This window comes from Cinclus cinclus, chromosome 35 (genome assembly GCF_963662255.1).
Source record: "Cinclus cinclus chromosome 35, bCinCin1.1, whole genome shotgun sequence".
Lineage (NCBI taxonomy): Eukaryota > Metazoa > Chordata > Aves > Passeriformes > Cinclidae > Cinclus > Cinclus cinclus.
In genome coordinates this window covers 811,653-839,091 of record NC_085080.1, presented here as the reverse complement: position 1 = coordinate 839,091, position 27,439 = coordinate 811,653, and the positions used below count along the sequence as shown (strand labels likewise).

Below are 27,439 nucleotides of genomic sequence, written 5' to 3'. Positions count from 1 at the left end.
CCCCTTTAACCCTCCCGGCTCCGCCCTGCTTCTTGGGAGGTTTTGGCCGTTCCCGGTGCCGCTCGAGGCGGGGAAGCGGCCGCCGCTCCCGCGCCATCGCCGAGTGAGCCTGGGAGGCGGTGCCGCGCAGGCGCGGATGTGGAGCACAAGATGGCGGCGGTACGGCGGCCGCGAGGCGCCCCGCCCCGTGAAAAGGGCGGTAACCTGGCGGGCGCCACGCCGCCGTACAGGCAGAGCCAATCAGCGCCGCCATTCCCCTAAAGCCACGTGACACCAGCAGCCAATTCGTGTAAAGGCGAATCTTTATTGGTTGTTGCGTTAAAAAGGCGGGAGCGAGCGGCGCCAGGGAGTGCGTCACTTCCGGTTGGCCTGGGCGGTGCCGATCATGCACTCGTTCACCTGCGGGGGGAGGGGCGGCCTCAGAGCCCCCCCAAAAACCCCAAAATCCCCCCCGGGACCCCCCAAAATCCCCCCCCGGGACCCCCCAAAATCCCCCCCCGGGAGTCCCAACTGCACCTTGGTATTCCCGAAAATCCCCCCCCAGGACACCCCAAAATCTCCCCAGGAACCCCCAAAATTCCCCTCAGGGCCCCCAAAATCCTCCCAGGACCCCCCAAAATCCTCCCAAAATCCCTCCAGGACCCCCCCAAATCCCCCAGACCTTGCTGGCGAAGCGCAGGGAGTTCAGGGATTCCCCAAAATTCTCCTCCAGGGGGGAGATGGTCACAAACATCAACCTGGGGGAGGGGAGGGCGTGGGCTTGGGGCACCCCAAAAAAATCCAAACAAAACACCCCAAAAACACCCAAAAAAACCCAAAAAACCAAAACACCCCCAAAAAACAAAACGCCCCAAAAACACCCAAAAAAACCCAAAAAACCAAAACACCCCCAAAAAACAAAACGCCCCAAAAACACCCAAAAAAACCCCAAAAAACACCCAAAACACCCCAAAAAACACCAAAAAAACCCAAAAAAACCCAAACAAAACGCCCCAAAAACACCAAAAAAACCAAAAAAACCCAAAAAACCCCAAAAAATCCAGCCCAAAATTCCAGGATCTGGAATTTCCCGGTTTTGGGGAGACCTGAGGGGAAGTTTTTGGGTTCGGGAGAGAATTCGGGAATTTTGGGAATTTTTTGGGAATTTCAGGGAATTTGGGGAATTTTGGGGACTTTTGGGGAATTTCAGGGATTTTTTTTGGGAATTTCTGGGATTTTTTTTTGGAATTTCAGGAATTTTTTTGGGAATTTCAGGGATTTTTTGGGAATTTTAGGGATTTTTTTGGGAATTTCTGGGATTTTTTGGGGAATTTCAGGGATTTTTTGGGGAATTTCAAGAATTTTTTTTGGAATTTCTGGGATTTTTGGGAATTTTAGGGATTTTTTTGGGAATTTCAGGGATTTTTTTGGGGGAATTTCAGGGATTTTGGGGGGAATTTCAGGAATTTTTGGGGAATTTCAGGTTTTTTTGGGGGACTTTTTGGGATTTTTTGTGAATTTCAGGGATTTTTTTTGGGAATTTCAGGGATTTTTTTTGGGAATTTCAGGGATTATTTTGGGAATTTCAGGGTTTTTTTTGTGAATTTTAGGGATTTTTTTGGGAATTTCAGGGATTTTTTTGGGAATTTCAGGGATTTTTGGGGAATTTCAGGGATATTTTTTTGGAATTTCTGGGATTTTTGGGAATTTTAGGGATTTTTTTTGGGAATTTCAGGAATTTTTTGGGAATTTGAGGGATTTTTTTGGGGAATTTCAGGAATTTTTGGGGAATTTCAGGGCATTCATGGCTGGATTTGGGGGGGGAAATTGGGAATTCCGGGGTGGATTTTGGGAATTCTGGGGTGGATTTTTAGGAATTCTGGGGTGGATTTTGGGAATTCCGGGGTGGATTTTTGGGAATTCCGGGGTGGATTTGGGGTGGATTTTTTGGGAACCCCAGGTGGATATTTGGGATATTCCGGGGTGTTCAGGGTGGATATTCTGGGATGTTTCAGGTGGATATTCTGGGATGTTTCAGGTGGATATTCTGGGATGTTCAGGGTGGATATTCTGGGATGTTTCAGGTGGATATTCCGGGGTGTTCAGGGTGGATATTCTGGGATGTTTCAGGTGGATATTCTGGGATGTTCAGGGTGGATATTCTGGGATGTTCAGGGTGGATATTCTGGGATGTTTCGGGGGATATTCTGGGATGTTCAGGGTGGATATTCTGGGATGTTTCAGGTGGATATTCTGGGATGTTCAGGGTGGATATTCTGGGATGTTTCAGGTGGATATTCTGGGATGTTTCAGGTGGATATTCTGGGATGTTTCAGGTGGATATTCTGGGATGTTTCAGGTGGATATTCTGGGATGTTTCAGGTGGATATTCTGGGATGTTCAGGGTGGATATTCTGGGATGTTTCAGGTGGATATTCCGGGGTGTTCAGGGTGGATATTCTGGGATGTTTCGGGGGATATTCTGGGATGTTTCGGTGGATATTCTGGGATGTTCAGGGTGGATATTCTGGGATGTTTCGGGGGATATTCTGGGATGTTCAGGGTGGATATTCTGGGATGTTTCAGGTGGATATTCCGGGGTGTTCCGGGTGGATATTCTGGGATGTTTCGGGGGATATTCTGGGATGTTTCAGGTGGATATTCTGGGATGTTCAGGGTGGATATTCTGGGATGTTTCGGGGGATATTCTGGGATGTTTCAGGTGGATATTCTGGGATGTTTCGGGGGATATTCTGGGATGTTTCAGGTGGATATTCTGGGATGTTTCGGTGGATATTCTGGGATGTTTCAGGTGGATATTCTGGGATGTTCAGGGTGGATATTCTGGGATGTTTCGGGGGAAGGCTGACGTACACCTTGGCGTGCCCGCCCAGGCAGTTCTGCAGCAGGAAGGTCAGTTTGCTGTTCCGGTACGGCACGTGCGGCTCCTGCGGCATTTCGGCAACTGCGGCATCCCCGAACCCCCCCGGGCCCCGATCCCAAACCCCAAACCCCGAATCCCTGAATCCCAAATCCCAAATCCCCAAAACCCCAAATCCCAAACCCCGAATCCCTGAATCCCAAACCCCGAATCCCTGAATCCCAAACCCCAAACCCCGAATCCCTGAATCCCAAATCCCTGAAACCCAAACCCCAAACCCCTGAAACCCAAATCCCAAATCCCAAATCAAAATCCCAAATCCCAAACCCCAAATCCCAAACCCCAAACCCCGAATCCCAAACCCCAAACCCCTGAATCCCAAACCCCAAATCCCAAATCCCAAACCCCAAATCCCAAACCAAAATCCCAAATCCCAAACCCGAATCCCTGAATCCCAAACCCCAAACCCCGAATCCCTGAATCCCAAATCCCTGAAACCCAAACCCCAAACCCCTGAAACCCAAATCCCAAATCCCAAATCAAAATCCCAAATCCCAAACCCCAAATCCCAAACCCCAAACCCCGAATCCCAAACCCCAAACCCCTGAATCCCAAACCCCAAATCCCAAATCCCAAACCCCAAATCCCAAACCAAAATCCCAAATCCCAAACCCGAATCCCTGAATCCCAAACCCCAAACCCCGAATCCCTGAATCCCAAATCCCTGAAACCCAAACCCCAAACCCCTGAAACCCAAATCCCAAATCCCAAATCAAAATCCCAAATCCCAAACCCCAAATCCCAAACCCCAAACCCCGAATCCCAAACCCCAAACCCCTGAATCCCAAACCCCAAATCCCAAATCCCAAACCCCAAATCCCAAACCAAAATCCCAAATCCCAAATCCCGAATCCCTGAATCCCAAACCCCGAATCCCTAACCCCAAATCCTAAATCCCTGAATCCCAAATCCCAAACCCCAAATCCCTCAATCCCCTCCCAGCCCCAATCCCATAATCCCCAAATCCCCAAATCCCAAAATCCCCAAATCCCAAAATCCCCAAATCCCAATCCCCAATCCCCAAATCCCAATCCCAATCCCACTCCCCGTTTCCCAGTTCATCCCATTTCTGTTTCCCACTTTTCCCATTTCTCCCGTCCCACCTCACCCAGACACTCCCAAATTCCCATTTTTATCCCAAATTCCCATTTTTATCCCAAATCCCATTTTTCCCCCATTTCCCCCCCCTTTATTTCCCATTTTTCCCCATTTCCCCCCCTTTATTTCCCATTTTTCTCCCCTTTCTCTCCCCCAATTCCCGTTTTTCCTCCCCCCTTTTCCCATTTCCCATTCTGTTCCTGCCATCCCAATTCCCAAATTCCCCATTCCTAATCCCCATAAAAACCCCGTTAAAATCCCATTAAAAATCCCATAAAAATTCCACATTAAGCCTGTAAAAACCCCATTCAAAACCCAATTAAAATCTCATAAAAATCCCATTCAAAATCCACTAAAGTCCTAAAAAATTAATCCCATTAGAAACCCACTAAAATTCCATAAAAATCCATTTAAAAAAATCCCACTAAAATCCCATTAAAAATCCCATTTAAACCCATTCAAATTCCACTAAAATCCCACTAAAATCCCAATAAAAAAATCCCTGTCAAAACCCATTCAAATCCCATTTAAACCCATTAAAATCCCATTAAAACCCATTCAAATCCCATTAAAAACCATTCCCATCCCACTAAAATCCCATTAAAAATCCCATTAAAATCCCATTAAAAATCCCTGTTAAAACCCATTCAAATCCCATTAAAAATCCCATTAAAACCCATTCAAATTTCACTAAAATCCCAATAAAAATCCCTGTTGGAACCCATTCAAATCCCATTTAAATCCATTAAAATGCCACTAAAATCCCATTAAAAATCCCATTAAAAATCCCATTAAAAAATCCCTGTTAAAACCCATTCAAATCCCATTTAAACCCATTAAAAATCCCATTAAAACCCATTCAAATCCTATTAAAAACCATTCCCATCCCACTAAATCCCATTAAAAATCCCTGATAAAACCCATTCCAATCCCATTTAAACCCATTAAAATCCCATTAAAACCCATTCAAATCCCATTAAAATCCCATTAAAAATCCCTGTTAAAACCCATTCCCAATTCCCATCCCACTAAAATCCCAAATTTCCCATTTTCCACCCCAAACCTTCCCTGCAGATGTGCAGAGGCTGGAGCTGACGGATTCCCCAATTCCCCAATTCCCCAATTCCCAGCGACCCCAAACCCCACAGACGCCCCCCAAGGACCCCATAAAAACCCCAAATGCCCGATTTTCCCGTTTTTGGGGTTTTTCAGCCCAAACCTTGTTGCTGAGGGCGCTGATCACCAGCCCCAGGGCGCTCAGGCTGGAGTTGATGGATTCCCCAATTCCCCAATTCCCCAATTCCCAACGACCCCAAACCCCACAGACGCCCCCCAAAGACCCCATAAAAACCCCAAATGCCCGATTTTCCCGTTTTTGGGGTTTTTCAGCCCAAACCTTGTTGCTGAGGGCGCTGATCACCAGCCCCAGGGCGCTCAGGCTGGAGTTGATGGATTCCCCAATTCCCCAATTCCCCAATTCCCCAATTCCCAACGACCCCAAACCCCACAAACGCCCCCCAAGGCCCCCATAAAAACCCCAAATGCCCGATTTTCCCGTTTTTGGGGTTTTTCAGCCCAAACCTTGTTGCTGAGGGCGCTGATCACCAGCCCCAGGGCGCTCAGGCTGGAGTTGATGGATTCCCCAATTCCCCAATTCCCCAATTCCCCAATTCCCAGCGACCCCAAACCCCACAGACGCCCCCCAAGGACCCCATAAAAACCCCAAATGCCCGATTTTCCCGTTTTTGGGGTTTTTCAGCCCAAACCTTGTTGCTGAGGGCGCTGATCACCAGCCCCAGGGCGCTCAGGCTGGAGTTGATGCTCTGCGTCTCCCGGAGTCGGCTCCCGACCGATCCCGACTTCTCCAAGCGCTCGGAACCCGCCAGGTCCACCAGGGTCAGGGAGGCTGGGGGGAAAAATGGGGGGGGAAAATTGGGGGGAAAATGGGGGGAAAAACGGGGGGGGGAAATTGGGGGGAAAATGGGGGGGAAAAACGGGGGGGAAAATTGGGGGGAAAATGTGGGGGGAAAATGGGGGGGAAAATGGGGGGGAAAAACGGGGGGGAAAATGGGGGGGGAAATTGGGGGGAAAAACGGGAGGGGAAAACGGGGGGAAAAACGGGGGGGGGAAAACGGGGGGGGGAAATGTGGGGGAAAATGTGGGGGGGGGAAATTGGGGGGAAAAACGGGGGGGAAAATGGGGGGCGAAAAATTGGGGGGGGAAATGGGGGGAAAAACGGGCGGGGGGAAAAATGGGGGAGAAAAAATTGGGGGGAAAATGGGGAGGAAAAATGGGGGGGAAAATGGGGGGGGAAAACGGGGGGGGAAAAACGGGGGAAAAACAGGGGAAAAACAGGGGAAATTGGGAAAAAACGGGGGAAAATGGGGAGGAAAAATGGGGGAAAACGGGGAAAATGGGGGGGAAATGGGGGGGAAATTGGGAAAAACGGGGGAAATGTGGAAAAATGGGGAGGAAAAATGGGGGGAAGATGGGGGGGAATTGGAGAAAAACGGGAAGAAATGGGGAAAAATGGGGGGAAAATGCAGGAAAAACGGGGAGAGAACAGGGAAAATGGGGGGAAAAATGGGGGGGAATGGGGGGAAAATGAGGGGAAGTTGGAGAAAGATGGGGGGAAAATGAGGAAAAAAATGGGGAAATGGGGAATTGGGAAAAACAGGGGGAAAATGGGAGGAAATTTGGGGAAAAAACGGGGGGAAATGGGAAATTGGGGAAAACGGAGAAATGGGGAAAAAACGGGGGGGGGATGGGGGAGGTTGGGGAAAATGAGGGAAAATGGGGAAAAATTGGGAAATGTGGGAAAATGGGGAATCTGGGGGGGGGGAATGGGGAAAACCAGGGAGAGAATGGGGAGATGGGAATTTCGGGAAAGCAGCTGGAAAATGGGAACATTGGAATTTGGGGGGATGGGAATTTGGGGGAAAAATTGGAATTTGGGGGGAAATGGGGAAAAAACAGGAATTGGGGAAAAGTTTGGGCTGATTTGGGGATGATTTTGGGGTGATTCTGGGGACATTTCGGGATAATTTTGGGATCATTCCGGGCAGTTTCGAGGTACAATTCGGGATAATTTTGGGGGACATTTTGGGATAATTTTGGGGGACATTTCGGGGCTACTTTCAGGATACATTTGGGGCAGATTCAGGGAACTTTTCAGGGTAGTTTCAGGGTGATCCCGGGGTGATTTTGGGGTGATCCCGGGGTGATTTTGGGGTAATTCCCAGGGTGATTTCGGGGTGATTTTGGGGTGATTTTGGGGCGATTTCGGGGTGATTTTGGGGTACATTCCAGGGTGATTTTGGGGCAATTCCAGAGTAATTCCCGGGGCAATTTCAGGGAGGTTCAGGGGTGATTTCGGGGTGATCCCAGGGTAGATTCCGGGGTGATTTTGGGGTAATTCCCAGGGTAATTTTGGGGTGATTTTGGGGAGGTTCTGGGCTGATTCCGGGATGATCCCGGGGCACCTTCTGGGGCGATTCCCTGGGTGAATTTGGGGTAATTCCCAGGATGATTTTGGGGTGATTTCCGGGTGATCCCAGGGTACATTCGGGGAGGTTCCGGGGTGATTCCCTGGGTACATTGCGGGGTGATTTTGGGGTGGTTCTGGGCTGATTTCAGGGTGAACCCGGGGTGGTTTTGGGGTGATCTCGGGGCTGATCCCGGGGTGATTTTGGGGTGATCCCGGGCTGATTTCGGGGTGATCTCAGGCTGATTTTGGGGTGATTTCAGGGTGATCCCGGGGTGATCCCGGGGTGATTTCAGGGTGATCCCGGGGTGATCCCGGGCTGATTTCGGGGTGATCTCGGGCTGATTTTGGGGTGATTTCAGGGTGATCCCGGGGTGATTTTGGGGTGATTTCAGGGTGATCCCGGGGTGATCCCAGGGTGATTTCGGGGCTGATCCCAGGCTGATTTTGGTGATCCCGGGGTGATCTCGGGGTGATCTCGGGGTGATCCCGGGGTGATTTTGGGGTGATCCCAGGCTGATTTCGGGGTAATCCCGGGGTGATCCCGGGGTGATTTTGGGGCTGATCCCGGGGTGATCCCGGGGTGATCTCGGGGCGATCCCGGGGTGATTTTGGGGCTGATCCTGGGGTGATTTTGGGGCTGATCCCAGGCTGATTTCGGGGTAATCCCGGGGCGATCCCGGGGTGATTTTGGGGCTGATCCCGGGGTGATCCCGGGGTGATCCCGGGGCGATCCCGGGGTGATTTTGGGGCTGATCCCGGGGTGATCCCGGGGTGATTTTGGGGCTGATCCCGGGGTGATCCCGGGGTGATTTTGGGGCTGATCCCGGGGCGATCCCGGGGTGATTTTGGGGCTGATCCCGGGGCGATCCCGGGGTGATTTTGGGGCTGATCCCGGGGTGATCCCGGGGTGATCTCGGGGCGATCCCGGGGTGATTTTGGGGCTGATCCCGGGGCGATCCCGGGGTGATTTTGGGGCTGATCCCGGGGCGATCCCGGGGTGATTTTGGGGCTGATCCCGGGGCGATCCCGGGGTGATTTTGGGGCTGATCCCGGGGCGATCCCGGGGCGTCTCACAGGCACAGCTGAGGTCGCGGGCGCCGTGCTGGCCCCGGATGCGCAGCTGGAACACCGAGTGCGAGCGCGACGAGCGCTCGTTGAGCCCCGTGCGAGCCACCGAGCGCTGGGAGCGCGCCCGCAGCAACAGCTCCTGCACCTGGGCACGGCGTGGGGAGGGGAAAAACGGGGGGAGAGGGAAAAAGGGGGGGAATGGGGGGAAATCCAGCGGGGAAAAAACATGGGAAAGAAGGGGAAAATGGGGGGAAAACCAGGGAGAAACGGGGGGGGGAAATGGGGGGGAAAGGGGGGGGAAAAAGGGGAAAAATGGGGGGAAAACCCGGGAAAAAGGAGGGGAAAACAGGGGGAAAAGGGGGGGGAAAAGGGGGGAAAAGGGGGGGATAACGGGGGGGGATTCGGGGAAAAACCATGGAAAAAAAAGGGGAAAAATGGGGGGAAAACCAGGGAGAAATGGGGGGGGGAATGGGGAAAAAGGGGGGAGAAGGGGGGGAAAATCGGGGGGGAAAATGGGGGGGAAAATGGGGGGAGGAAATCGGGGAAAAACCATGGGAAAAAAGGGGAAAATGGGGGGGAAACCAGGGAGAAATGGGGGGGGGAATGGGGGGAAAGGGGGGGAAATCGGGGGGGAAAGGGGGGGGAATGGGGAAAAGGGGGGGGAAAGGGGGAGAAAATCGGGGGGGGAAACGGGGGGGGGAAATCGGGGAAAAACCATGGGAAAAAAGGGGAAAAATGGGGGGGAAACCAGGGAGAAACGGGGGGGGGAAATGGGGGGAAAGGGGGGGAAAATGGGGGGAAAAAAGCGGAAAAGTGGGGGGGAAATGGGGGGGAAACGGGGGGAAAAGGGGGGGGGAAATGGGGGAGGAAAGGGGGGAAAATGGGGGGAAACCCAGGGGGGGAAACCAGGGGGGAAAAACAGGGAGAGAATGGGGAAAAATGGGGGGAAAACAGGGAAAAACAGGGAGAGAATGGGGGGAAAACAGGGAAAAACAGGGAGAGAATGGGGAAAAATGGGGGGGAAATGGGGAAGAATTGGGAGAGAATGGGGAAAAATGGGGGGAAAATGGGGAAAAATTGGGAAAAGGGGGAGGGGAGAAAACGGGGAGGGGGAAGAGGGGGAAAACCAGGGGGGGAAAAGGGGGGAAAACCAGGGAGAAACAGGGGGAAAAACGGGGGGGGAAAGGTGAGGAACAGGGGGGGAAAGGGAGGGGGGAAATGGGGGAAAGAGAGGGGAAAAAATGGGAAAAATGGGGGGAAAAACAGGGGGGAAAAACAGGGAGAAATGGGGGGAAAAATGGGGAGAGAATGGGGAAAAATGGGAAAAACGGGGAAAATGGGGAAAAACAGGGAAAAGGGGGAAAAACAGGGAGAGAACAGGGGAGAAATGGGGAAAAGGGGGGAAATGGGGAAAAATTGGGGGGGAAAAACGAGGGAGAAATGGGAAAAACAGGGAGAGAAATGGGGAAAAAACGGGGAGAAAAATGGGGGGAAACGGAGAGAGAAATGGGGAAAAATGGTGGGGAAAACCGGGGGAAAAAAGGGAAAAAACAGGGAGTCAAACGGGGAAAAAACAGGGGGAAAAGGGAAAAATGGGGGGAAAAGAGGGGGGAAAGGGAGGGAAAAGGGGGAAAATGGGAAAAGGGAGGAAAACCGGGGAAAAACGGGGCAGAAAAGGGAGAGAAAAGGGGGGAGAATGGAGGAAAAAAATGAAATTAACAGAGGGAAAAAAACCCCAAATTGCTGCGTGAAACCATCAAGCTCCCACCCAGAACCCCAAACTTCCCCCTAAAATCTGCAAATTGTGCCCCAAAACTGACAAAGGTTTTCATGTCAAATCCTCAAATTTCCACACGAAATCCTCAATTTCTCCCCCTAAAAACCTCGAGTTTCCACCTGAAATCTCCCCCTAAAATCTCCGAATTTACTCCGAAATTCCCCAAATTTCCCCCTAAACCGCTCAAATTCCCAACTCACATTCCCAAATTTCCCCCTAAACCCCCCAAATTTCCATCCAGCATTCCCAAATTTGCCCCTAAAATCCCCAAATTCCCATCTCACATCCCCAAATTCCCCCTAAAACCCCCAAATTCCCATCCCACATCCCCAAATTCCCATCCCACATCCCCAAATTCCCATCCCACGTCCCCAAATTCCCCTAAAACCCCCAAATTCCCATCCCACATCCCCAAATTCCCATCTCACATCCCCAAATTCCCCCTAAACCCCCCAAATTCCCATCCCACGTCCCCAAATTCCCCCTAAAACCCCCAAATTCCCATCTCACATCCCCAAATTCCCATCCCACATCCCCAAATTCCCCCTAAAACCCCCAAATTTCCATCCAGCATTCCCAAACTTGCCCCTAAAATCCACAAATTCCCATCCCACATCCCCAAATTCCCCTCTCAGCAACCCCAAATTCCCATCCCACATCCCCAAATTCCCATCCCACATCCCCAAATTCCCATCCCACATCCCCAAATTCCCCCTAAAACCCCCAAATTCCCATCCCACATCCCCAAACGTTCCCCTGAAATCCCTGAACCTCCCCCGGGCCGTGTCCCCCCACCTGCTCCTCGCTGTCCACGTCCACCCAGGTGAGGTTGGGCACGTGCAGCTAAACATTCCCCTCTCAGCAACCCCAAATTCCCATCCCACATCCCCAAATTCCCATCTCACATCCCCAAATTCCCATCCCCCATCCCCAAATTCCCATCTCACATCCCCAAGTTCCCCCTAAAACCCCCAAATTCCCATCTCACATCCCCAAATTCCCATCTCACATCCCCAAGTTCCCCCTAAAACCCCCAAATTCCCATCCCACATCCCCAAATTCCCATCCCACGTCCCCAAATTCCCCCTAAAATCCACAAATTCCCATCCCACATCCCCAAATTCCCATCTCACATCCCCAAATTCCCCCTAAAACCCCCAAATTCCCATCCCACATCCCCAAATTCCCATCCCACATCCCCAAATTCCCATCTCACATCCCCAAATTCCCATCTCACATCCCCAAATTCCCATCTCACATCCCCAAATTCCCCCTAAAACCCCCAAATTCCCATCCCACATCCCCAAATTCCCCCTAAAACCCCCAAATTCCCATCCCACATCCCCAAATTCCCCCTAAAACCCCCAAATTCCCATCCCACATCCCCAAACTTTCCCCTGAAATCCCTGAACCTCCCCCGGGCCGTGTCCCCCCACCTGCTCCTCGCTGTCCACGTCCACCCAGGTGAGGTTGGGCACGTGCAGCTCGTCGCTGCCCGGGCTCGCCCTGCGGATCTCCAGCTCGGAGCCGTGCTCCCCCTTGGCCAGCAGCAGGTCCCGCAGCGCCTCGTTGTAGATCTCCAGGAAGCTGGCGGAGAAGCGATACTGCCCAAAGCCCGGCGTGCCCGGGCGTGCCCCGGGGCGGGGCCGGGGCGGGGCCGGGGCGGGGCCGGGGCGGGGCCGGGCTCACCTGCCAGCCCTTTCCCGCCAGGTCCCGCGCCGCCAGGAACAGGTGACGCACGGCCCTGGGGATCATCCCGCGGGACTCGGGGCCCCCCGACGCCTCCGGGCCCTCCATGGTGAAAGTTTTCCCACTGCCCGTCTGGCCGTAGGCGAAGATGCACACGGGGTACCCGTCCAGGGCAGACTGGGATGGGAAACAACGGGAAAAATGGGAATTGTGGGAATTGGGGATGGATTTGGGAACGGGCAGAGGGATTGGGAACACCGGGTACCCGTCCAGGGCAGACTGGGATGGGAAAACAACGGGAAAAATGGGAATTGGGGATGGATTTGGGAACGGGCAGAGGGACTGGGAACACCGGGTACCCGTCCAGGGCAGACTGGGATGGGAAACAACGGGAAAAATGGGAATTGTGGGAATTGGGGATGGATTTGGGAACGGGCAGAGGGATTGGGAACACCGGGTACCCGTCCAGGGCAGACTGGGATGGGAAAACAACGGGAAAAATGGGAATTGGGGATGGATTTGGGAACGGGCAGAGGGACTGGGAACACCGGGTACCCGTCCAGGGCAGACTGGGATGGGAAACAACGGGAAAAATGGGAATTGTGGGAATTGGGGATGGATTTGGGAACGGGCAGAGGGATTGGGAACACCGGGTACCCGTCCAGGGCAGACTGGGATGGGAAAACAACGGGAAAAATGGGAATTGGGGATGGATTTGGGAACGGGCAGAGGGATTGGGAACACCGGGTACCCGTCCAGGGCAGACTGGGATGGGAAACAACGGGAAAAATGGGAATTGGGGATGGATTTGGGAACGGGCAGAGGGATTGGGAACACCGGGTACCCGTCCAGGGCAGACTGGGATGGGAAACAACGGGAAAAATGGGAATTGGGGATGGATTTGGGAACGGGCAGAGGGATTGGGAACACCGGGTACCCGTCCAGGGCAGACTGGGATGGGAAACAACGGGAAAAATGGGAATTGTGGGAATTGGGGATGGATTTGGGAACGGGCAGAGGGATTGGGAACACCGGGTACCCGTCCAGGGCAGACTGGGATGGGAAAACAACGGGAAAAATGGGAATTGGGGATGGATTTGGGAACGGGCAGAGGGATTGGGAACACCGGGTACCCGTCCAGGGCAGACTGGGATGGGAAACAACGGGAAAAATGGGAATTGTGGGAATTGGGGATGGATTTGGGAACGGGCAGAGGGACTGGGAACACCGGGTACCCGTCCAGGGCAGACTGGGATGGGAAACAACGGGAAAAATGGGAATTGGGGATGGATTTGGGAACGGGCAGAGGGATTTCTGGGAATTCTGACAGGGATTTGGGGAGATTTCTGGTTTTTTTGGGAGGGATGTGGGGGGTTCAGGAATTCTGAGGGGATTTGGGTGGAATTCCAGGGATTCTGGGATCCAGGTGGGACAGGTGGGATATTCTGGGATATTTTGGGATCCAGGTGGGACATTTTGGGATCCAGGTGAGATATTTGGGATATTTTGGGATCCAGGTGGGACATTCTGGGATCCAGGTGGGACATCCTGGGATCCAGGTGGGACATTCTGGGATCCAGGTGGGACATTTGGGACATCCTGGGATCCAGGTGGGACATTCTGGGATCCAGGTGGGACATTTGGGATATTCTGGGATCCATTTGGGACATTCTGGGATCCAGGTGGGACATTCTGGGATCCAGGTGGGACATTTGGGATATTCTGGGATCCATTTGGGACATTCTGGGATCCAGGTGGGACATTCTGGGATCCAGGTGGGACATTTGGGATATTCTGGGATCCATTTGGGACATTCTGGGATCCAGGTGGGACATTCTGGGATCCAGGTGGGACATCCTGGGATCCAGGTGGGCACACACCTGGACCAGCAGCTGGATCTCCTGGAAGATTTCCAGCTGGGAGGCCCCAGGAGGGAAGACTCTGTCGAAGCTGAAGTCGTAGCGCAGCTCCGGGCGCCGCTCCCGCCCCACCTGGGACTTTGGGGAAAAAAAACAGAATTTGGGGAAAAACGAGGAACTCTGGCAGGAGACCTGGGCGTGGGGGAGGGGAAAAGGAGATCTGTGGGGGAAAATTTGGGATTTGGGAGAGGAGGAAAGGGATTCGGGCAGGAATTTTTTTTTTTTTTTTTTTTTTGGGAAAAAGAGTGATTTTTGTGAGGGGGAAAAAAATGGAAGGAAATGGCAACTTCATAGGAAAAAAGAAAGTCACTATTTTGGGGAAGGGTGAAATTTTGAGGAAATGTTAGGAGGAAAAGGGGAATTCTTGGGGAATGGGGGTTTCTTAAAGGAGAAAAGGCTGATTTTGGAGGGTGCAAAACAAGGATTTTTGGAATGCAGGGATTGCTCAGGGTGTGAAACACGGATTTTTGGGCAGTCAAGAATTTCTGGGACTGTAATTCAGGGATTTTTGGAGCTTCAATCACTCAGTGATTTCAGAGCTGTCATTAATCAGTGATTTCAGAGCTGTCATTAATCACTCAGTGATTTCAGAGCTGTCATTAATCAGTGATTTCAGGGCTCTAATTAATCAGTGATTTCAGGGCTGTCATTAATCAGTGATTTCAGAGCTGTCATTAATCACTCAGTGATTTCAGAGCTGTCATTAATCAGTGATTTCAGGGCTGTCATTAATCACTCAGTGATTTCAGAGCTGTCATTAATCAGTGATTTCAGGGCTGTCATTAATCAGTGATTTCAGAGCTGTCATTAATCACTCAGTGATTTCAGGGCTGTCATTAATCAGTGATTTCAGAGCTGTCATTAATCACTCAGTGATTTCAGAGCTGTCATTAATCACTCAGTGATTTCAGAGCTGTCATTAATCACTCAGTGATTTCAGAGCTGTCATTAATCACTCAGTGATTTCAGGGCTGTCATTAATCAGTGATTTCAGAGCTGTCATTAATCACTCAGTGATTTCAGAGCTGTCATTAATCACTCAGTGATTTCAGAGCTGTCATTAATCACTCAGTGATTTCAGGGCTGTCATTAATCAGTGATTTCAGAGCTGTCATTAATCACTCAGTGATTTCAGAGCTGTCATTAATCACTCAGTGATTTCAGAGCTGTCATTAATCAGTGATTTCAGGGCTGTCATTAATCAGTGATTTCAGAGCTGTCATTAATCACTCAGTGATTTCAGGGCTGTCATTAATCACTCAGTGATTTCAGAGCTGTCATTAATCAGTGATTTCAGGGCTCTCATTAATCACTCAGTGATTTCAGAGCTGTCATTAATCAGTGATTTCAGGGCTGTCATTAATCAGTGATTTCAGGGCTGTCATTAATCAGTGATTTCAGGGCTGTCATTAATCACTCAGTGATTTCAGAGCTGTCATTAATCAGTGATTTCAGGGCTGTCATTAATCAGTGATTTCAGAGCTGTCATTAATCAGTGATTTCAGGGCTCTCATTAATCACTCAGTGATTTCAGGGCTGTCATTAATCAGTGATTTCAGGGCTGTCATTAATCAGTGATTTCAGGGCTCTCATTAATCACTAATTACTGAGGTTCCCCCCTGCCCAGGGTCTCACCTCGTCGGGCCGGGTGAGGACGAGGCTTCGCGGTTCCTGGGGGGGGAAGTGCAGGTGGGGCAGCCCCCGCTGGCGCTGGCGCTCCTCGGGCAGCACGGGCCGAACGCGGCAGAACACACGGATGTTCCCCTGGCAGAGAGAGAGAGAGAGCCTTAATGAGTGTTAATTGGCTAATTAACAGTGAGGGACAGCACAGATAAACGGGCATGGAACTGGGGGATGTTCCCCTGGCAGAGAGAGCCTTAATGAGTGTTAATTGGCCAATTAACAGTGAGGGACAGCACAGATAAACAGGGATGGAACTGGGGGATGTTCCCCTGGCAGAGAGAGAGAGAGAGCCTTAATGAGTGTTAATTGGCTAATTAACAGTGAGGGACAGCACAGATAAACAGACATGGAACTGGGGGATGTTCCCCTGGCAGAGAGAGCCTTAATGAGTGTTAATTGGCTAATTAACAGTGAGGAACAGCACAGATAAACGGGGATGGAACTGGGGGATGTTCCCCTGGCAGAGAGAATGTTAATTAGTTAATTAATTAATTGTGAGAAATAACACACATGAACAGGATATGGAACACACAGACATTACACTGGGTGTGAAACAAAAATAAATTAATTATTAATAAAATTAATGAATTGGATATAAAAGATGCTGATGTTACCGGGGAAAACATTATTTTAAAAAGTAAACAAAAATTTAAAAATGGATTAGAATGGGGAACATTCCCCCCACCCCGGGCACTCGGGTGATTCCCATAAAATCCCCAAAAATGGGATTCACCCCGGGGTCACTGCTGCCATCTCCCCTCACCCCGGGCACTCGGGTGATTCCCATAAAATCCCCAAAAATGGGATTCACCCCGGGGTCACTGCTGCCATCTCCCCTCACCCCGGGCACTCGGGTGATTCCCATAAAATCCCCAAATGCAGGAGGCAGCCCCAGCCCCACCCGCAGCTCCTGGATGTCGTTGTGCAGCCGCCGCCGCTCCATCTCCAGCCCGTGCACGCGCTCCTCGTGCTCGGCCAGCAGCGCCCGCTGCGACGCCTCCAGCTCCCGAAGGGCAGCCAGCTGTTCCAGCTGTGCCTGCAGCTGCTGCTGCGCCTGCTGCAGCCGGGCCTGCAGAGAGACAGAAACGGGGGTGAGGAACCAGCAACGGGGGAGAGGAACCAGCAACGGGGGGGAGGAACCAGCAACGGGGGTGAGGAACCAGCAACGGGGGGGAGGAACCAGCAACGGGGGGGAGGAACCAGCAACGGGGGGGAGGAACCAGCAACGGGGGAGAGGAACCAGCAACGGGGGGGAGGAACCAGCAACGGGGGGGAGGAACCAGCAACGGGAAACGACAAGAACAGAGAACTCAGAACTGCTGCAGGAACAGAAATGCACAGAGAACTCAGAACTGCTCTAAGAACAGAAATGCACAGAGAACTCAGAACTGCTGCAGGAACAGAAATGCACAGAGAACTCAGAACTGCTCTAAGAACAGAAATGCACAGAGAACTCAGAACTGCTGTGCAGGAACAGAAATGCACAGAGAACTCAGAACTGCTCTAAGAACAGAAATGCACAGAGAACTCAGAACTGCTGTAAGAACAGAAATGCACAGAGAACTCAGAACTGCTCTAAGAACAGAAATGCACAGAGAACTCAGAACTGCTGTAAGAACAGAAATGCACAGAGAACTCAGAACTGCTGTAAGAACAGAAATGCACAGAGAACTCAGAACTGCTCTAAGAACAGAAATGCACAGAGAACTCAGAACTGCTGTAAGAACAGAAATGCACAGAGAACTCAGAACTGCTGCAGGAACAGAAATGCACAGAGAACTCAGAACTGCTGTAAGAACAGAAATGCACAGAGAACTCAGAACTGCTCTAAGAACAGAAATGCACAGAGAACTCAGAACTGCTGTAAGAACAGAAATGCACAGAGAACTCAGAACTGCTCTAAGAACAGAAATGCACAGAGAACTCAGAACTGCTGCAGGAACAGAAATGCACAGAGAACTCAGAACTGCTGCAGGAACAGAAATGCACAGAGAACTCAGAACTGCTGTAAGAACAGAAATGCACAGAGAACTCAGAACTGCTGTAAGAACAGAAATGCACAGAGAACTCAGAACTGCTGTAGGAACAGAAATGCACAGAGAACTCAGAACTGCTGTAAGAACAGAAATGCACAGAGAACTCAGAACTGCTGTAAGAACAGAAATGCACAGAGAACTCAGAACTGCTCTAAGAACAGAAATGCACAGAGAACTCAGAACTGCTGTAGGAACAGAAATGCACAGAGAACTCAGAACTGCTGTAGGAACAGAAATGCACAGAGAACTCAGAACTGCTCTAAGAACAGAAATGCACAGAGAACTCAGAACTGCTGCAGGAACAGAAATGCACAGAGAACTCAGAACTGCTGCAGGAACAGAAATGCACAGAGAACTCAGAACTGCTGTAAGAACAGAAATGCACAGAGAACTCAGAACTGCTGTAAGAACAGAAATGCACAGAGAACTCAGAACTGCTGCAGGAACAGAAATGCACAGAGAACTCAGAACTGCTGTGCAGGAACAGAAATGCACAGAGAACTCAGAACTGCTGTGTAGGAACAGAAATGCACAGAGAACTCAGAACTGCTGTACAGGAACAGAAATGCACAGAGAACTCAGAACTGCTGCAGGAACAGAAATGCACAGAGAACTCAGAACTGCTGTAGGAACAGAAATGCACAGAGAACTCAGAACTGCTCTAAGAACAGAAATGCACAGAGAACTCAGAACTGCTGTAAGAACAGAAATGCACAGAGAACTCAGAACTGCTGTAAGAACAGAAATGCACAGAGAACTCAGAACTGCTGTACAGGAACAGAAATGCACAGAGAACTCAGAACTGCTGCAGGAACAGAAATGCACAGAGAACTCAGAACTGCTGTAAGAACAGAAATGCACAGAGAACTCAGAACTGCTGTAGGAACAGAAATGCACAGAGAACTCAGAACTGCTCTAAGAACAGAAATGCACAGAGAACTCAGAACTGCTGCAGGAACAGAAATGCACAGAGAACTCAGAACTGCTGTAGGAACAGAAATGCACAGAGAACTCAGAACTGCTGTGTAGGAACAGAAATGCACAGAGAACTCAGAACTGCTGTAAGAACAGAAATGCACAGAGAACTCAGAACTGCTGTAAGAACAGAAATGCACAGAGAACTCAGAACTGCTGTAGGAACAGAAATGCACAGAGAACTCAGAACTGCTGTGTAGGAACAGAAATGCACAGAGAACTCAGAACTGCTGTAAGAACAGAAATGCACAGAGAACTCAGAACTGCTGTAAGAACAGAAATGCACAGAGAACTCAGAACTGCTGCAGGAACAGAAATGCACAGAGAACTCAGAACTGCTGTAAGAACAGAAATGCACAGAGAACTCAGAACTGCTCTAAGAACAGAAATGCACAGAGAACTCAGAACTGCTCTAAGAACAGAAATGCACAGAGAACTCAGAACTGCTGCAGGAACAGAAATGCACAGAGAACTCAGAACTGCTGTAGGAACAGAAATGCACAGAGAACTCAGAACTGCTGTAAGAACAGAAATGCACAGAGAACTCAGAACTGCTGTACAGGAACAGAAATGCACAGAGAACTCAGAACTGCTCTAAGAACAGAAATGCACAGAGAACTCAGAACTGCTGTAAGAACAGAAATGCACAGAGAACTCAGAACTGCTCTAAGAACAGAAATGCACAGAGAACTCAGAACTGCTGTAAGAACAGAAATGCACAGAGAACTCAGAACTGCTGTAAGAACAGAAATGCACAGAGAACTCAGAACTGCTGTGCAGGGACAAAAAAAACAAACACACCCCGTTTTCCCTGAGAGTTTGCACGTTTTCTAACATTCCCCAAGAGATTTGGTATTAAAACCAGTAAAACTGGTGTAAATTGCCATATTTTGAGGTGTTTCCTGAGGGATTTCACTGCCATCCAAGCAAATCCATCCCTCATTTTCCCGCCTTTTTTTTGGCGCCCTCTGGTGTATCTTGAGTTGAATCCCTACAAAAATTATTCCAATTCTCTTTTTTTTTTTTTTTTTCACACCTTTTGAACATCCTGAGGGATTTTGGCTGTATAACATTTGAACTGGTGAAAATACCCATTTTTCACAACTTTCTCCGAATTTTGAGGCACTCCCTGAGGGATTTTGACACAAAAAAAAAAAAAAAAAACCAAAACCCTCCGGAATTGGCACAAACCCCTCATTTTCCCACTTTTTTTTTTTCAGGTGTTCCAGGTGGATTCTAGCTTGGAGAGCAAATAAAATCTGTGAAATCCAATTTTTTCATGGATCTTGAAGCCCCCCAAGGGATTTAGGTACAAAAGCAGCTGAACTGGTGAAAATTCCCATTTTTGTCACATTTTTAGGCATCCTCTGAATAAGTTTCGACACCAAAAAGCCAGAATTACCAGAAGCCCCCGTTTTCCTGCCATTTTTAGGAGCCCCTGGAGCTGCAAAGTGGCTCCAAATTCTCTTTTTTTTGGTGGATTTTGAAGCACCCCTGAGGGTGCAAAAAAGGGGTCAAAAAGATTAATTGGTAAAAATTTCCATTTCTCTCAAAATCTGAGGCACCCCCCCCCGAGGGATTTCCACACCGAAAAAGCTGGAATTGGCATAAATCTCTCATTTTTCTGTCCCCCCCAGAGCAACAAAACAGCTTCAAATTCCTGGGTTTTTTCGCAGATTTTGAAGCACCCCCTGAGGGATTTTGGGCGCAAAAGGACCTGAAGCAGTGAAAATCCCCATTTTCCCCCGAGTTCTGATGCTCCCTCTGAAGGATTTCGACACCAAAAAAGCCGGAATTAGCACAAACCCCACATTTCCCCACCTTTCTTCTGGTACTCCCAGGCGGATTTCAGGTCCGAGAGCAACAAAAGCAACTCCAAAACCCCAAGGTTTTTCGCACATTTTCAGGAGCCCTTGATGGATTTTGGGGACAGAAGCAGCCGAACTGATGGAAAACCCCGTTCCCCTGCGTTTCGAGGCGCTTTCGGAGCGATTTTGGGGCTAAAAAAGGCGAATTCCTGCCGAGCCCTCACGATTTCCCGCCCTTTTTTTGGCGCCCCCTAGCGGATCTCCCCCTCACGGCTCGCCGCCATTTCCCCCCCCCCCCCCCATCCCCTCCCCACACGCACACAATGGAAAAGCAACAAAAACGGCTCCAAATTCCCGTTTTCTCCGCAATTCCGGGCCCCACCTCAGTGTTCTCCAGCTGCTCCAGCAGTGCCCGTGCCTGACCCCGGGCCTCGTCCCTCTCCTGCCGCCGCTGCTCCTCCTCCGCCTGCAGGCGCAGCTTCTCCGTCTCCAGGGCCTCCAGCCGGCCCCGGCTCTGCTGCAGCTCGGCGCGGACCTGCGACACCTCGGACTCCAGGGAGCTGCGGGAACGGCAGCAAAGCCCCTGAGAACGGGGAATCGCCCGTCCCGGGCCGGTTCCGGGAGATTGGGGTAAATTCCTTCAGGGATTTCGGGGTCACTCGGGAGGATTTTCGGTAAGGGTTATGAGGGAGGTTGGGGAGTGGTGAGGGGAACTGGGGGGATTCAGGGAAAATTCAGGGATTTTCGGAAGGGTCCTGAGGGAAATTGGGGCCTCTCGAGCAGGTTTGGAGTGATCTGGGGAAAATTCAGGGATTTTCAAAATTATTCTGGAAATTTTGGGGGGATTCAAGGGAATTTCAGGGATTTTTGGAAGGGCTCTGAGGGAAATTGGGGCCTCTCGAGCAGGTTTGGAGTGATTTGGGGAAAATTCAGGGATTTTCAAAATTCTGGAAATTTTGGGGGGATTCAAGGGAATTTCAGGGATTTTTGGAAGGGCTCTGAGGGAATTTTGGGGGGATTCAGGGAAATTTCAGGAATTTTTAGCAAGGCTCTGAAGGCATTTTGGGGATCTTGAGGGGATTCAGGAAAATTGCAGGGATTTTTCAAAGAGTTCACAGAATTTTGGGGATCTCGAGCAGGTTTGGAGTGATTTGGGGAAATTTCAGGGATTTTCAAAATTATTCTGGAAATTTTGGGGGGATTCAAGGGAATTTCAGGGATTTTTGGAAGGGCTCTGAGGGAATTTTGGGGGGATTCAGGGAAATTTCAGGAATTTTTAGCAAGGCTCTGAAGGCATTTTGGGGATCTTGAGGGTATTCAAGGAACTTCCAGGGATTTTCAGAAGGGTTTTGAGGAAATTCTGGGGCTCTTCAGCAGGTTCGGAGTGATTTGGGGAAAATTCAGGGATTTCTGGAAGGGTTCTGAGGGAATTTTGGGGGGATTCAGGGAAATTTCAGGGATTTTTAGCAAGGCTCTGAAGGAATTTTGGGGACCTTGAGAACATTGAGGGAAGTTTCAGGGAATTTTCAAAGAGTTCACAGAATTTTGGGGATCCTGAGGAGATTTGGAGTGATTTGGGGAAATTTCAGGGATTTCCAAAATGGTTCTGAGGGAATTTTGGGAGGATTCAGGGAAATACCAGGGATTTTTTGGAAGGGTGCTGAGGGAATTTTGGGGATCTCGAGCAGGTTTGGAGTGATTTGGGGAAATTTCAGGGATTTTCAAAATTATTCTGGAAATTTTGGGGGGATTCAAGGGAATTTCAGGGATTTTTGGAAGGGCTCTGAGGGAATTTTGGGGGGATTCAGGGAAATTTCAGGAATTTTTAGCAAGGCTCTGAAGGCATTTTGGGGATCTTGAGGGGATTCAGGGAAACTTTAGGAATTTTCAGAAGAATTCTGAAGGAATTTTGGGGATCTTGAGGGGATTCAAGGAACTTCCAGGGATTTTCAGAAGGGTTTTGAGGAAATTCTGGGGCTCTTCAGCAGGTTCAGAGTGATTTGGGGAAAATTCAGGGATTTTTTGGAAGGGTTCTGAGGGAATTTTGGGGGGATTCAGGGAGATTTCAGGGATTTTTAGCAAGGCTCTGAAGGAATTTTGGGGATCTTGAGGGGTTTTGGGGTAATTTAGGGAAATTTGGGGGATTTTCAGGAGGGTTGTGAAGGAATTTTGAGAACTTGAGCTGCAGAAGAGAATTTGGGGGGGAATGTGGGACATTCTGGGGGACTTTGGGAGAACTGCAGGATCTCAAAATCTGTTAGAGGAACCTTAAGAGGCAATTGAGTAGGAAAAGTCACATTTAGAAGGATTTGGGGTTCACTGGGGAATCTTTTGGAAAGGTTTGAAGGAAGATCAGGGACTCTTTAGTGGTTTTTAGATGGATTTTGGGGATTTTCCAACACACTCTGAGGTTGTTTCTCAGCATTCCAGCTTCCTCCAGAGGATTTTGAGACATTTGGGGCAGCTTTTATGGATTTTGGGGCAGTTTTAAGTGGATTTTTGGGGCAGTTTTTCAGGAATTTGGTCTGTTCCTCACCTGACCCTGGAGCTGAGGCTGCTCTCCCTGTGCTCCCTCTCTCCCAGCTCAGGGATTTGGATGGATAGGGGTGGATTTTGGGGCGGTTTTTCAGGAATTTGGTCCGTTCCTCACCTGACCCTGGAGCTGAGGCTGCTCTCCCTGTGCTCCCTCTCTCCCAGCTCAGGGATTTGGATGGATAGGGGCAGATTTTGGGGCGGTTTTTCAGGAATTTGGTCCGTTCCTCACCTGACCCTGGAGCTGAGGCTGCTCTCCCTGTGCTCCCTCTCTCCCAGCTCAGGGATTTGGATGGATAGGGGCAGATTTTGGGGCGGTTTTTCAGGAATTTGGTCCGTTCCTCACCTGACCCTGGAGCTGAGGCTGCTCTCCCTGTGCTCCCTCTCTCCCAGCTCAGGGATTTGGATGGATAGGGGCGGATTTTGGGGCGGTTTTTCAGGAATTTGTTCCATTCCTCAGCTGACCCTGGAGCTGAGGCTGCTCTCCCTGTGCTCCCTCTCTCCCAGCTCAGGGATTTGGATGGATAGGGGCAGATTTTGGGGCGGTTTTTCAGGAATTTGGTCCGTTCCTCACCTGACCCTGGAGCTGAGGCTGCTCTCGCGGCGCTCCCTCTCTCCCAGCTCTCTCTGCAGCTGCTCCAGGTGCTCTCTGAGCTGTTGGTTCCCGCTCTCCAGCTCCCTTTTCTGCGTGTCCAGGTGCTGCAGCCTCCCCTGGGCCTCTCCCAGCGCCTCCCTCAGGTCCCCGACCTGGCCCCGCAGGTCCCACGGCTGCCGCTTCGGGAGCCCCTTCCCGGCCACGGGGGCTGTGGCGCGGGTGGCAGAGCCTGGGGGGACGCACGGGGGTGGGGACATCGGGAACAGGGAAAGGGTGGCCTCGGGGACACTGGGAATAGGGAAATTATGGCCTTGGGGACATCGGGAGGGGCTGGGGGACAGGGAAAGGGTGGCTTTGGGGACATTGAGGGGGACACGGGGACATCAGGCAGGGGACTGAGGACGTTGGGGGAGGTTTGGGGACACTGGGGACAGGGAAAGGGTGGCTTTGGGGACATTGAGGAGAGCTTTGGGACAGCAGGAGGAGCCTTGGGGGCATTAAGAGGGAGACTGGGGACCTCAGGAGGGCCTTGGGGACACTGGGGGCAGGGAAAGGGTGGCCGTAGAGACATCAGGGAGAGCCTCAGGGACACCAGGAAGGGAACTGGGGACATGAAGAGGGGCTTGGGGACACTGGGGACAGGAGAGGTGGCCTTGGAGGTGTCAAAGAGGACACTGGAAATGGATCTGGGGACACTGGGGACAGGGAAGGGGGTCTTGGGGACACTGGGGGGTCTCGAGCTTCACCTGTCCGAGGAGCAGCCGCCACTGTCGCTGCCTTTCGGGTGGCATCTGGGGGGACAGGGGACATTTGGGGGGGGAGTCGAAGCCCTCGACACCCCCAAGGTCACACTGACCCCCCCAAACCCCCGTTTAAAATCCCTGAGTCCCCCAGGAGTCCCCTGAGCCCCTTTAACTGTTCCAGGTGCCCCCAAACTCCCTTTTAAATGCCCCAAAATCTCCTTTAACTGCCTCAAATACCCCGAAGTCTCCTTGAAATGCTCCAAATGCCCCAAAGTCCTGTTTAACTGCCCCAAAATCCCCTTTTAGCTGCCTCAAAGTTCTCCAAAATCTCCTTTAACTGCCCCAAAATCCTCATTAACCGCCCCAAATCCCCCTCCAACGCCTCCTAAGCCCCTTTTAACCCCCCAAAGTATCCCCAAGCCCCCCCAAAAGTCCCAAAACCCAGCCGAAGACCCCTTTAGCACCCCCGGTTCCTCACTCACTTCCCCACAAATGCTCCGTGAGCCTCCCCAAACGCCTCTTTACACCCCCAAAACCTCACCGAACCCCTTTAACCACCCCAGACCTCCCCCAAGCCCCCTCTAGAACACAAAGCCCCTTTAACCTCCCCAGGACCCCCTTCCTCCACCCCGCTCTCCCCGTACCGTTCTTCCCCGCCGCCGCCGCGGGCCCCAGAGTCCTGAGGGGGACCCTGGGCGGGGCCTTGGGCGCGGCCTTGGCGCCTCCGGGGCCGAGGCCGGTTCGCGATCGTTTCTGTGAGGGGACAAACGGCGTCAGGCGGCTCCGCAACGAAGGCAAAACCCGCCCGGGGACAGCTCCGTACCTGCTGGGGAGGCCCCACCGCCGGGCCCTCGGGGCCGGGGCACGACGGAGCCCGCTTCTCCTGGGCCCGCTTCTCCTGGGCCCGGGCCACCGGCAGCCGCGAGAGACCCGAGCGCGGTCCCGGGAGCGCGGCAGGACCGGCCTGAGGCAGCGCCGCCATCTTGTCCCGCGCGCCTTCAAACCGCCGCGCGCACGTTGGGCTCCGCGCCTCGACCAATGGCGGGGCGAGTTGGGAGGGGCGGCCGCGCCCCCGTGCGGCTCGGCCAATAGGAAGGCGGGGAGGGAGCGTGAAAAGCCAATGGGAGAGAGGGGCGGGGTCACGTTCAGAGGGGGGGGTTCGCCCGCCAAGGGATAACGGCTGCGGGGGGCGGGGCCTGGGGAAGGGGCGGGGCCACGCCGGGCAGCGGCTTGTTTTGGTCATTGGTTAGGAGGGGGCGTGGTCTGGGCTCAAACCCCGCCCACAGCCCGAATCTCCCGGAACACCCGAAAAAACCCAAAACATCTTCAAATCCAACCCCAAATCCACCAAACCCACCCAAAACATCCCCAAATCCACCCAAAAACATCCCCGAGACCCCTCCAAGACATCCCAAATCCACCCCACACCCCCAAAACCCCTCCAACTGCCCCCAACTTCCCAAATCCACCCCAACTGCCCCAAACCCCTTCTAAATCTCCCTCAGCCCACAAATCCTCCCCAAACCCCTCCAGCCCCACATTTTAGGTCCCCAAAACTCCAGAAACTCCCCAAAAAGCCCTCCCAAATATTTCTGCAGTCTCCCCAAATCGCCCCTAAGTCCCCAAAATCACCCAAAACGCCCAAAAGTTCACCCAAATCACAAAAACCCCACAAGTTTCCATCAAATCACCCAAAACTGAAAAAACTTCACCCAAAATCTTTCTCCAAATCACCCCAAACCCGGAAAACATTCCGAAAATTCCCAAAACCCCCCCAAAGCTTTCCCCAAAATCTCCAAATCACCTAAAACCCCAAAACTTCTCAAAATCACCAGAAATCTTCCCTCAAATCACCCAAAACACAAAAAATCTTCCCCAAATCCCCCTAAACCCTGCGAATATTCCCAAATCACCCAAAGCCCAAAAATCTTGCCCCAAAATCTGCCCCAAATCACCCAAAATATCCCCCCCCCATCCGCCTAGCCGGAGGGGCGTGGCCTGACCGTGTGGGCGGGGCTTAGCGGTAGAGGCGGAGCCCTGACCCGGTGGGCGTGACCTCTATCACGTGGCTCTCTGGGCGTGAAGTGGGCGTGGCATGCTGCTGACCAATCAGCACTCTGCCAGGAAGGTATAGGCGGTACCTGCTCATTGTGGGCGTGGTCTGAGCGCCATGGGGGTGTTCCTGTGCACTGTGGGCGTGGTCTCCGCTGCGTTGGTGTGTGAGAGATGTGGGCGTGGCTTTATGTGCCGTGGGCGTGGTGGCCGGGTATGGGTGTGTTTTGTGTGGGCGTGGCTTCGCACTCAGTGGGCGTGGCTCCGCCCTCTGCAGCAGCGGCTGCGGGCGCGTTAGGGGGCGTGGTCCCCGTAGTGGGCGTGGTCTGGAGCCGGCGGGGCGGCCCCCGTTGCGGTGGGGGCTGAAGGGGGGGGGGGGGGGGGGGAGGGCCGTGAATTTTGGGGACGTTTTTGGGGTCTCAGCACCGGCCCCGCCCCCTCCCACCCCCCTCCGCCACTTGCGGGGATCCCCGGGGGGGGTCCCCGGGGGGGTCCCCGGTGCCGCCGTCCTTCGGCCGCCCCCCCCGGCCCCCCCCCCACCCCCCCCGCGCCGCCGCTGCTGCGTCACGGCCCCGCCGCCGCCGCCCGCCCGCAGCGGCCGCTCGGGGTCGGGGCTGGGGGGCCCGAGAGACCCCCCCGGGACGGGCTGGAGACCCTCGGGACCCCCCCGCTGCCGGCGTGAGACACCCCCCCTTCCCCCCGCGCGGGACACCCCCAAAAACAGGGACACCCCCCGAAAAATAGGGACGAACCCCCCTCCCGGGGAAAGGGATCCCCCCAACAAAAGGAATCCCCCCCAAAAAAATAGGGACCCCCTATGGGAAAGGGACATTCCCCCCCCAAAAAACTGGACACCCCCAAGAAACGGGACATCCCCACATGGGATCTGCCCCCTCCAGAATGGGAAATCCCCCCCCCCCCCAAAAAAAAAAATGGGACCCCCCCCCCGGGACACCCCAAAACTGAACCCCTCAGCTGGGACAGACCTCCCCAAAAAAAGGGATCACCCCAAAAAAGGGACAGACCCCGCCCCCCCAAAGAAAGGGATCACCCCAAA

General features: G+C 52.2%; 2 protein-coding genes across 2 annotated transcripts in view; one reads left to right on the top strand and one right to left on the bottom strand.

The window, feature by feature from the left end:
- Window positions 1–284: 284 nt before the first annotated feature.
- Window positions 285–25,720, bottom strand: KIFC1 (kinesin family member C1). Its single transcript, XM_062512275.1, has 15 exons — window positions 25,154–25,720; window positions 24,975–25,083; window positions 24,334–24,378; window positions 23,567–23,816; window positions 20,843–21,020; window positions 16,543–16,710; window positions 15,594–15,722; window positions 13,920–14,036; window positions 12,040–12,216; window positions 11,787–11,954; window positions 8,580–8,718; window positions 5,785–5,924; window positions 2,854–2,927; window positions 662–737; window positions 285–399 (listed from the first exon to the last, which is right to left on the bottom strand). The coding sequence occupies exons 1-15, from the start codon at window positions 25,571–25,573 to the stop codon at window positions 355–357; spliced, it is 2,235 nt and encodes a 744-aa protein (XP_062368259.1). The 5' UTR covers window positions 25,574–25,720; the 3' UTR covers window positions 285–354.
- A 1,205-nt stretch (window positions 25,721–26,925) lies between these two features.
- The window catches only part of PHF1 (PHD finger protein 1), a 30,965-nt gene continuing 30,451 nt past the window's right edge, over window positions 26,926–27,439 (top strand). Inside the window, exon 1 of the mRNA XM_062512251.1 lies at window positions 26,926–27,060. The gene's annotated coding sequence lies outside the window, so the exon portion shown is untranslated. The remainder of the gene's footprint in view (window positions 27,061–27,439) is intronic.

Excerpts from the sequence above, each read along its gene's own strand:
- KIFC1 (XM_062512275.1), bottom strand. The coding sequence starts at position 25,573 with ATGACCAAAACAAGCCGCTGCCCGGCGTGGCCCCGCCCCTTCCCCAGG. Across the intron at positions 24,379-24,974 it reads GGCGGCGGCGGGGAAGAACG|ATGCCACCCGAAAGGCAGCG; the intron begins GTACGGGGAGAG and ends CTGTCCCCCCAG. Across the intron at positions 14,037-15,593 it reads TCCTCACCCGGCCCGACGAG|TCCCAGGTGGGGCGGGAGCG; the intron begins GTGAGACCCTGG and ends TTTTCCCCAAAG.